The sequence below is a fragment of the Sorex araneus genome, chromosome 3 (assembly GCF_027595985.1).
Source record: "Sorex araneus isolate mSorAra2 chromosome 3, mSorAra2.pri, whole genome shotgun sequence".
Taxonomy (NCBI): Eukaryota; Metazoa; Chordata; class Mammalia; order Eulipotyphla; family Soricidae; genus Sorex; species Sorex araneus.
The window spans coordinates 165,414,392-165,424,340 of NC_073304.1; the positions used below are offsets into that span (position 1 = coordinate 165,414,392).

At 49.0% G+C, this 9,949-nt stretch overlaps 2 protein-coding genes across 2 annotated transcripts; one reads left to right on the top strand and one right to left on the bottom strand.

Annotated features, from left to right (window-relative positions):
• Positions 1–1,386: 1,386 nt before the first annotated feature.
• On the bottom strand, positions 1,387–4,591 carry CRYAB (crystallin alpha B). Its single transcript, XM_004604685.3, has 3 exons — positions 4,157–4,591; positions 2,942–3,064; positions 1,387–1,732 (listed from the first exon to the last, which is right to left on the bottom strand). Exons 1-3 carry the CDS (start codon positions 4,352–4,354, stop codon positions 1,532–1,534), a joined length of 522 nt encoding a protein of 173 aa, XP_004604742.1. The 5' UTR covers positions 4,355–4,591; the 3' UTR covers positions 1,387–1,531.
• Positions 4,592–5,307: 716 nt separating this feature from the next.
• On the top strand, positions 5,308–6,486 carry HSPB2 (heat shock protein family B (small) member 2). The gene is made up of 2 exons (XM_004604686.2): positions 5,308–5,482; positions 5,839–6,486. The coding sequence occupies exons 1-2, from the start codon at positions 5,389–5,391 to the stop codon at positions 6,291–6,293; spliced, it is 549 nt and encodes a 182-aa protein (XP_004604743.1). The 5' UTR covers positions 5,308–5,388; the 3' UTR covers positions 6,294–6,486.
• The last annotated feature ends 3,463 nt before the right edge of the window (positions 6,487–9,949 follow it).

The window sequence follows — 9,949 nt, forward strand, 5'->3', positions numbered from 1 at the left end:
AGTCCCTGACCACAACTGTACATGGCCCAAAACAACAATATATACATACACACACATCTATGGGATATATATGTACATACATACACACACACACATATATATGGGAGCTGGAGAGGAAGTAAAGTTGGTAGGGCACTTTCCTTGCACATGGCCAACCTAGGTTCAATCTCCAGTACCCATGTGGTCCCTCAAGCCCTTCCAGGAGTGATCCCTAAGCACAGAGACAGATGAGACAGGAGTAAGCCCTGAGCAGAGCTATATAAGGCCCAAAAATACAAACAAAAAATAATTTTAAACTGACATACAATTTCAATTTATATTGTCCTAGTCCCCTCCCTTAAACAATGGAATTTTTTGACAAATGTAAGTTGAAATATTTTCTAACTATAGACTTTGTGAAGGCAAGGATCTTGGTTTACCTTATGGTCGGTCCTTGTGGGAAGTTTGAAATCAGGTGGAAACTGCTACAGAATTAAAACAAGAGTTCTCTAAACATTTATGCCAGAAAATCTACACCAGGGGTATTTTTCCCACTAATTGAATCCAAAATATTTTGTATATTCAACGGAAATGGAAGTGTTTTCGTGGAGTGGTACTTGTTTTAAGTTAAATACATTTACTTATTAATCATTCATTATAATTCTAAAACTTTTCTATGGTGAGTTATTGATTCTGGTATTTCCCAGTTTCAGTTTAGTAGATGTTTTTCTGATAATTTAAACCAGAGGATTCCAAACTTATTTGACTCACCACCCCTTAAAAAAAAAAAAACACTCAGCAGCCCCCTGGAAAAATCTGCCTTCTTTAAGCAAACAGAGTACTCCCCAATCATAGCCGAGACTACTACCACCTTTCTGTCAGTATTGCCCAGTTTGAAAAATACTGATTTAGAGACTAAGTTGAAGAGGTTTGCTTGGTGATATGCCCTGGCGAATCAGCAGAATGCAATAGTCACCAATAGGAGAGATGTCAAGTAATGTTGGGGGCACTCTCCTCCCTAGTGCCATGAGTAATCTTGGAGATGCACTGAGGTCTTCTATGCATTGTTATCCAGACTTCATTCAGATTTGATATTAGAACTGAGGGTCAAAATTACAGAGAGAAGATAGAGAGGAACGCTAATATTTCTGAACTCTGCCAAGGACCTCACCTACTTTTTCTTTATTTACTTCTTACAACAAGTATATAAATCAGTACCCATGTTATAAATAGAAGATCCAAAGACAGAAAGGTTAAGTGGCTTACTAAATTTATACCATTAGCAAGTAGTAGAAAGTGTCATTCTGACTCTGTTATCCCCAGAGCCCCCTAAATCTTCATGTGATAACAATATGGTCACGGTATATGTATATTTTAAAACGTACAGAACAGTAGAACACAAGATAGTCATCTGTTACTGAATAATATTTTATTAGCTTAATAATTTGGGCCTGCCCTTAGCATTAATAAGCTTCAGCACTGTCACAAGATTTCCATTCACCAATGGGGAAACTTTGTTTGTTTTGAAAAAAATGCAATGAGACAAAGAGATCTACTTCTTGGGGCTAGTAACGGCAGGCTTCTCTTCACGGGTAATGGGAATGGTGCGTTCAGGGCCAGAGGCCTGTTTCCTTGGTCCATTCACAGTGAGGACCCCATCAGATGACAGGGATGAAGTAATGGTAAGAGGGTCCACATCAGCTGGAATCCGGTATTTTCTTTGGAACTCCCGGGAAATGAAACCATGTTCATCCTGATTCAAAAGGAACAGAAAGATAAGAGTAGGATATGAACTTCATCATCTCCCTTTCTATCAGCTAGACCCAAATGTCATGACAACATAAGAGAAAGCTGTTCTGTTTTGGGTTAAGATTAATTTGCTTACCAGTGAGAGACTGAGAAATCTAGAGTAGCTCAAAATTGTTTAATTCTCCAAACCCTGAGACATGGATATGTTTAGAGGTATATCCTAAAGATTTATATCAATGTTTATTCCTATAAGATTAAATCTTATTTAGTAACAAAGATCAAAGTCCGTAAATTGTCCTCACTATTCAGGAATGTCCCAGAACATTCCAGGTCAGTTGAACTGCTACTTAATAAAACAAACAAAAGCCTCTATCCAGGGAATCCATGACCCAAAGTTAAATCAGATTAGCAAAAACTAAGAGAGCCTAAGACTATCAAACTATTGTTTGGTGTATACAATTGAGTGATCACCAATTCATGGAAAGCAAACTCATTAAAAAAAAAAAACTCCCAAAGAGTAATGGAAAGCAGTTTTATTCTTCAGAATTCTCCCAGTGAGTAATTGACCTTAACCATTTTATCTATTGAATTTTAAGCATTTATCCAGACAAGCTCACAATAAGCTGATTTCTATGTGAGCTACAGGGTACTAAGAGCTGAGTACAAGTCTGAAGCTGAGACTGAGGAGTCTGAACACTCAGATGGTCCCTGAACCTCTAGACAACCTCAAAGACCTCTAGGTGCACGGAGCTAATGCCATTCTGTAAAGCAACCAAGTAACCAAAAAGCAGTACACCTAAAATAATGCTCCTTAACTCTGACTATCAACTTTACCTAGAGAGCTTCTAAAAGGTTGATGCCTGAGTCCCACTCTAAAAATTCTGATCTAATCTGTCTGGATACACCTGAGCAACTGGGATTTTAAAAACTATTCCTCTGCTGACTCTCAACCAAAATTGACAGTTATTGGCTTAAAACTTTAATGCAGAGCAAACATCCCAAGTATCCCATTTAAAGCAATCAAATCAGAACAGTCATTCGCCACTTTTCTAGTTAACATAATATTAACTACAGGATGTCCCTTAACGAATGATAGCTATTGATCTGAGCCCCCAATGGCTTTAGAACGGCATGGTGGCCCTCCTCAGAAGTGGTTGGCAAACAGGTGGCATCAAGAAGGCACCTCAAGAGAAGCAGAGGAAACCAGCCATACCTGGCGCTCTTCATGCTTGCCATGCACCTCAATCACGTCGCCCAGCACCTTGACCTTGAGTTCCTCCGGGGAGAAGTGCTTCACATCCAGGTTGACAGAAAACCTGTCCTTCTCCAGACGCATCTAGAAATAATGAAGTGGGGAGGAGAGGGTGCAGAAAAAAATGGTTGAAATGTGGCTTACACTGCAGTTTCATCATTCTGTAGATGTGATTTCTCCCCAGGAACTTGATCCTCTTTTTGGCTAAAAATAAAATCCCTTTTTGAGTGAATGTTTCTCTGGCTGAGGGGAGGCACCACAGTGGGACTCAAAACAGAACTGTTGATCATCAAGCTCAGACTTTATCTACAGGAACAGGGAGAGGTGGAGACCAATCACAAGGACGGGTCTGGGCATGGCATTTGCTGCTTCTTGGGCCCCAATGCCTGGTCTTGTCATTTGTCCCTCAGACAAAGGCCCCTTCTTGCTCAGGTCATTACCAAGTTTCCCACCCACCCAATCTGGAATGTTCTGCTGGCCCTGATTGTCCTTCCAAAGTCCTTGCCCACTCTGCTCCTGTTTAATCACACTAGAATATTTTTAAACCAGAGTATACTCTGACAGCGTCTGTCCACCTTATCTGTTCACCCTATGGGCCAAATGGGGGTCCCAAGAATGGATGGCATTCTTTCCTCTAAGGGCTGGATCCAAGCCAGTGCCCTGTGACAGCCAAGACAAAAAACAAAAAACACAAAGTCAAGAGGGAACAGAAAGAAAACAGCGGCTGTTATCTGCTGTTCCACGCAGTGGGGATGGAGTCGAGAATGAGAGAGAACTGTCTCCTGGCTCTGATAAAAAATTTTCAGGCATAGAGGTATTAGGAAAAGAGAAAAAAAAAGGTGGTAGAAGAGGCGAGCAAAATTTGAAGGCAGCATTTTCCATGTAGATCATGATGAGCCACACCAGAAAGGAGCATCCTGGTTGAAAGTTAGCTGGGGAGAGGCTGATCTTCATAGTCCATGGAATAAAATGCAATGGAATAAGACGCAAAAGACGACCAAGGACAAACAGGTATTGGGGAGGAAGGCATCAGTAAGCTCATCTTTCTTCGCTGCCAGGTGCAAAGCATCTAAGACACTTAGACACGGCCAGATTTAGGCAAGGAGAAAAAGCAAAGTGCATGGAAGATGTTCCCAGGAGGTTCCAGAAAGAACCGTCCTGGCAGAGGAGACTTACTTCTGAGAGGCCAGTGTCAATCCAGCTGGGCATCCGCAGGAATGAGGATGGCCGCAGGTAGAAGGGGCTCAGGGAGGAGGACGGAAAGAAGTCAGGCTCAAGCAGGTGCTCTCCGAAGAACTGGTCAAAGAGGCGGCTGGGGGAGTGGAAAGGGAAGAAAGGACGGCGGATCCAGGGGTGGTGGATGGCGATGTCCATGGTTGCTCTCGAAGTGTCAGGGATCAGCTGGCTGCTCAGCTTCTTCCACTGCAGCTACAACCAGCCCCTTATATACACAGTCTTGTGAAGCTTCTGGAATGGTGATGTCAGGGGTTTTATTATCCCAGCTCACCGCCAGTTCATGGAGACTTGTGATTGGGGATTTGGCAGGGTGACACATACCCAGTACTCACTGAGCTAAGAAAAGAGAAACAAACACGCCTGAGCGGGCCAGTGACTTGTCCTGGTCTTGTTTCACCAGCTTTCCGTCCACACCCACTGGCACCCCCGCCCCCCCCTTGTGGAGTTGGGGCCAAGTCAGGAATCCCAAGCAGGCGGGCGAGGGGCCCTCCTCCTCCCCTGCCTAGCATGCCAGGGGAATGGAGCCAGCGACTATCTTGGGCCTGGGCAGGAACTGGAATCTTCCAAGCGAGGCTGCAGTCCCGGGGACGTTAACTCTTTGCGGGTCCCTGAGACAAAGCAGCGCCCCCCGCCGTGACTGCTGGTCAGTGCCCCGCATCTGTGTGGCGCCCTGGGCTGACCTGGGTTTAGGGGGATGGCCCGGACTCTGGGCAGGAAGACCCCTCGCGGCTGTGCCCAGAGTAGAGGAATCCCTTGCACCTGTCACTGTACAGGCTGCAGAACATTAGCCCCGGCGACTTTTGTCAAGTTTTAAGCCTGCCCCGCCCCCGCCCCCAAGGTGCTTGTGCATTGTGAGGGAGGGTCCCAGCTAGGTCTCAGCAGGGCCGGCCACCAGCTCTGCTCCGCAGCCCACTCCTCAGCCCGGGACCCCCAGCTGTCCCCGCAGGCCCCCAGCGACAGCTGAAGGGTGTGCGGAGGAGGGGCCAGGGGTCCATAAGCTGCTGGTCACTCCTCACCCCGGGAGCCCGGCTTCCCGCCCCTCCCCCACCCGGGCTCCGCACTATTTTGGGTGGTGTAGACCCCGCCCCCACCTCCGCGGGCAGCTGGAGGGGTCCCGGCGCGCCTGTTGGGGCCGCACCTCTCGGACCAGGGCCGCGGACGCGTGTGCAGCCATGTCGGGCCGCTCGGTGCCACATGCCCACCCGGCCACCACCGAGTATGAGTTTGCCAACCCGAGCCGCCTGGGCGAGCAGCGCTTTGGAGAAGGTAGGGCCCAGTCGCCACCCCCCGGCCCCCCACCCCCACCTCCTGAAATTCTGGGCGCCTGGCCCGGCCGTCCTGGCCCGCGCCCCGTTCTAGGCTTAACTGCACTCGCGGCCGGCCCGTCTCCTACCCCAGACTGTCCCCCCGGGCCGTCGGGCGCCTGGCCCTGCTAGCTGGCCCCCGACCCCCTCGGGGGTGCCCTGGGCGCCCCCCAGACCCCCGCTGCCTGCAGTGCAGCCCCCGCTGGCTGCCTGGCTGCCCTTCTCTCCCTGGTCCTCCCCGCCACCCATCTCTCCTAGCCCCTGTCCTCCGGCCTCATCCCCGCCCCTGCCTTCTCTTCCCCCCTTGCCGCCCCCCAGGCCTCCTGCCGGAAGAAATCCTGACCCCCACCCTCTACCACGGCTACTACGTCCGGCCCCGGGCCGCCCGCGCCGGGGAGGGCAGCAGGGCAGGGGCGTCGGAGCTCAGGCTCAGTGAGGGCAAGTTCCAGGCCTTCCTGGACGTGAGCCACTTCACCCCCGATGAGGTGACGGTGAGGACTGTGGACAACCTGCTGGAGGTGTCCGCCCGGCACCCCCAGCGCCTGGACCGCCACGGCTTCGTGTCCCGCGAGTTCTGCCGCACCTACGTGCTGCCCGCCGACGTGGACCCCTGGCGGCTGCGCGCCGCCCTCTCCCACGACGGCATCCTTCACCTGGAGGCCCCCAGGGGGGGCCGGCACTCGGACACAGAGATCAATGAGGTGCACGTCTCCCTGCTCCCCGCGCCACCTGACCTCGAGGAAGAGGGGGACGCGGCGGGAGTGGAGTCCTGAGGGCCACAGACCCAGCACCCAAGCGCACCCCTTCCTACCTCCCCGGGTCCAGTGTGCTGCCTGAGGTATCTGCATCCTGCCCGGGTGGGGAGGGCGACACACAAGAGTGGTCACAGTGTACAGTTTGATCCCTGGGACATGCCATAGCCTTTGTGTAGTTCTGGGTAGCACAGAATAAACCAGAATCTCAGGGCCTTGTTTGTGTTGCTTCAGATTCTGCCCCCCGAACCCCGAGACCACGACCCCAGAGGATCCCACGAACAGGGAGAGGCATTGGTTAGGGCCAGCTAGACATAAAGCTTCAGTTAGATGCCTCCGACAACATCCTGGCACCCCAACACCCCACCGCTCACCCCTGGAGGCTGAGATAACCCCAGAAAGCCCTGATGTTGGCGCTAAAACAAATTCCTAAGCACTTGCTGGTTTTTCTTTTTCTTTCTTTTTCTCACAATGCCACAAAAGAGAGAGCGGTCCTGGGAGGGACAAGGGATCTACCATCCAAACAGCTCTGTGGGCACTGTCTGAGTTGGTGATTAGAGACACAAAGGCAGGGTCTCCACACTGTCTGGCCTGTTTGGGGCGGGGGCTGGGAAAACAGTTTGGGGCTGCAGCCCTATTTGCCCACGCTAAAGTTGATTCACTGAAAACAGACTCAGCATGTAGCCCAGGCACACAGCTCCTGGCGCACCCACCCCCACCCCGAAGTCCGTGTCTCTCCGTATCTTGGTGCCTTTCTGCACATGGAAGATCCATGAGAGGAAGCATTTGTTTCTGATCCTGGAACACTCCTGGGGGGGAAGTCACCAGGTAACCCGACCCCACTCAAGACTAAATACAGGGTATCTAGGACCATTGGTGATACCAGGAGACTTTCCTTTGGAACAAAAGCCTTAGTGCCAGGGGTGGAAGGATTAAAAAACCTAAGGGTTAGGTTGGAGATATAGTACAGCAGTAGGGTGTTTGCCTTGCACACACCTGACCCAGCTTCTATCCCTGGCACTCCATATGGTCCCCCAAACCCCACCAGGGGTAAACCCTGAGCATAGAACCAGGGTTTAAGCCCTGAGCGCTTCCAGGTGTGACTCAAAAATAAAAAACAATAATATCAAAAAACACCCAAGGATCTCATTCCCTTCTCACCCCCTGTTGCTCTCTATAGTCAAAAGAGTGCATGAAGTTTGTATGAAATGGAGAGTTCTAGAAGTCCTCCCTATCCAAAAACATATCTTTTACCAAGCCTGAAATTCTTCTGTAAGAAATGATTGATGGGGGATGAAGCGCTAGCACAGTGGGTAGGATGTTTGCCTTGCATGCAGCCAATGTGGGTTCGATTCCCAGCATCCCATATGGTCCCCTTGAGCACCACCAGGAGTAACTGAGTACAGAGTCAGGAGTAACCTCTGTGCATCGCTGGGTGTGACCCAAAAAGAAAAAAAAAAGGAAAAAGAAATGATTGATGCTTCACTATTTTTTCTTTTGGTTTTTTAGACCAGCTGTACTCAGGGCAAACTCCCGGCTCTGTGCTCAGGGATCACTTCTGGCAGGGCTCAGGGAACCATATGAGGTACCAGGGATTGAACCTGGGGTCAGGTGTGTGCAAGGCAAGCACTTTACCCACCATACTCTTCAGCCCAGTGCTTAACTTTTGGAGGCTAAAAGGACCCGTATGAAAATCTGACCCGGGGCTAGGGAGATAGTTCAAAGGACCGGAGTTCAAACCTCAGACTAAGTACAAGCCCCTCCAATTTAATTTTATCAGTCAAATTCCTGAACATTCAGAGTGATAGAGAACTTAGAACTTCATAAAGTAGCCCACTTTTTTCTTTTTTTTTTACTTACAAATTTTCCTTCTATTGAACGAAAACCTACCTTTCATTTACTTCTGCCCCGTTAGTTCTGGTAATGCCCAGAAGATAAATGCAGTCTGTCTTTACTTGAGTGTCCTTCAGATATTTAAAAATAACCATCCTGTCCTCGTTAGTCTTCCCTTTCCAAATTAAACATGCCTAGTTCTTTCACTGGTATCTTTTGGGACTTTCTGTGCCCCTTATTACCCATTCAACTGTTTTTTGACAATGTAATGAGAAATCTAACATGTGAACCCAAAATGTCCTTGTCGTGAACTGACTGATATAGATGTCAATAGAATTACCAGTACTCTGCTTATCATCCCAGATGTCTGTCAGTGCTCTAGAGTATCAGGTTTCTGTCTACCACAAGCAGTTGGCTTCTTTAGGGTTTCCAGGCATACAAACTTCCTTAGGTGCATTCCTCTCAGTTAAAGATATGGGAGAGTGGAGGTCTTTGTGTGCCCAACTTAGAAGTCTGAGTGACAGGATGAAAGAATACAGTGAGTGGTACTGTTCAAAATGAAGTTTCTCAGGGCCGTAATATATACAATGATCTAGAACAAGATAATCAATGAAAATGTTTTCCCATCTCACAATTCACTGAGAACCAGAAGAATGATTAATGAATGATTAAATGTGGCCCAGAGGGGCTGGAACAATAGCTCAGTGGGTAGGGCATTTGCCTTGCACGTGGCCAACCCGGGTTCTATTCCCAGCATCCCATATGGTCCCCCAGCACCACCAGTAGTAATTCTTGAGTGCAGAGCCAGGAGTGACCCCTGTGCATCACCAGGTGTGAGCCAAAAAGAAAAAAATGTGGGCAGAGGGACTGGAGGGACTGGAGATGTTCCTCTGAGGGTCTTATGCTTGCATGCAGGAGCCCCAGGTTGGATCCCTGGTACTGCAAACATCCCCCAGCACCACTGGAAGTGACCCTTGAGCACAGAGTCAGGAGGAGTCCGCAGGCACTACCAATTGTGGCCAAATACAGCAAAAAAACTGAGAACACAAAAAGCATGGAGGCTCAGGTGCATGCTTTGCCCACTGGAGGCCTAAGTTCATGCCACGGCCACACTGAGCACTGCAGAGAGCAGAACCCCCAAGCTCAGAGCCACAGTAGCCCGAAGGCCAGTGGGTGTGGCCCAAAAATCCAAACCAAAGCAAAAACAAAATGAAGAAGTGAAAGTGCTGAGGCATTCCAATCATGGATCATGATTTTTTTTTTTTTTGACCATAGAAGTCGGGAGTCCAATACTCCTGAATAAAAGTAACTTATCCACACTAATTCCAATAGCAAGAGAGAATCTGAAAGGTAACCGCTTCCCTCAAATTTAAGTTTCCAAGAGACTTCAGTATTCAAACCCAGATTCTGACTGGCAAAGAAGAAACTGATGCCAATTGTCTGGAAAGTGAAATTCAAACCAGTCCAGAGCTGGGGAAAGAGAAAGTAAGACCCTTTACTTCATGCCCGAGGATATATTTCAGTGAGAGTGTCATGTGGAAGCAGTTCCCAAGGAAACCTCGAACCCTTTTCTGTCTCCGGTTTCTTTTCACTAAGGCTTGACGCTCAAAGGTCAATGGCGCCCTCAAAACAGCTCCAAATCCCAAAGGTGAGCTCGCTCTTACCTGGAGCCTCTACCTTTTGGCTGCTAGTCACCTGGAAACCTTTCCAGCAGGTGGCTTCCAAAGTCCAACCTGCTTGGTTGAAACCTGACACTTGACATGCTCTTTGGGGCGGGTGAAAGCTAAACCAGGAACCAGGAAGCGCCTAAGCCTCTTTCAGTAGAGAAACAGCTGGGCTGCCCG

What these genes read in the sequence shown, in the direction of transcription:
- CRYAB (XM_004604685.3), bottom strand. Translation starts at nt 4,354, where the DNA reads ATGGACATCGCCATCCACCACCCCTGGATCCGCCGTCCTTTCTTCCCT. An exon ending in TTGACACTGGCCTCTCAGAA is followed by an intron (nt 3,065 to 4,156) that starts GTAAGTCTCCTC and finishes CATTATTTCTAG; the next exon opens with ATGCGTCTGGAGAAGGACAG. An exon ending in GCAAGCATGAAGAGCGCCAG is followed by an intron (nt 1,733 to 2,941) that starts GTATGGCTGGTT and finishes CTTTTGAATCAG; the next exon opens with GATGAACATGGTTTCATTTC.
- HSPB2 (XM_004604686.2), top strand. Translation starts at nt 5,389, where the DNA reads ATGTCGGGCCGCTCGGTGCCACATGCCCACCCGGCCACCACCGAGTAT. An exon ending in CGAGCAGCGCTTTGGAGAAG is followed by an intron (nt 5,483 to 5,838) that starts GTAGGGCCCAGT and finishes GCCGCCCCCCAG; the next exon opens with GCCTCCTGCCGGAAGAAATC.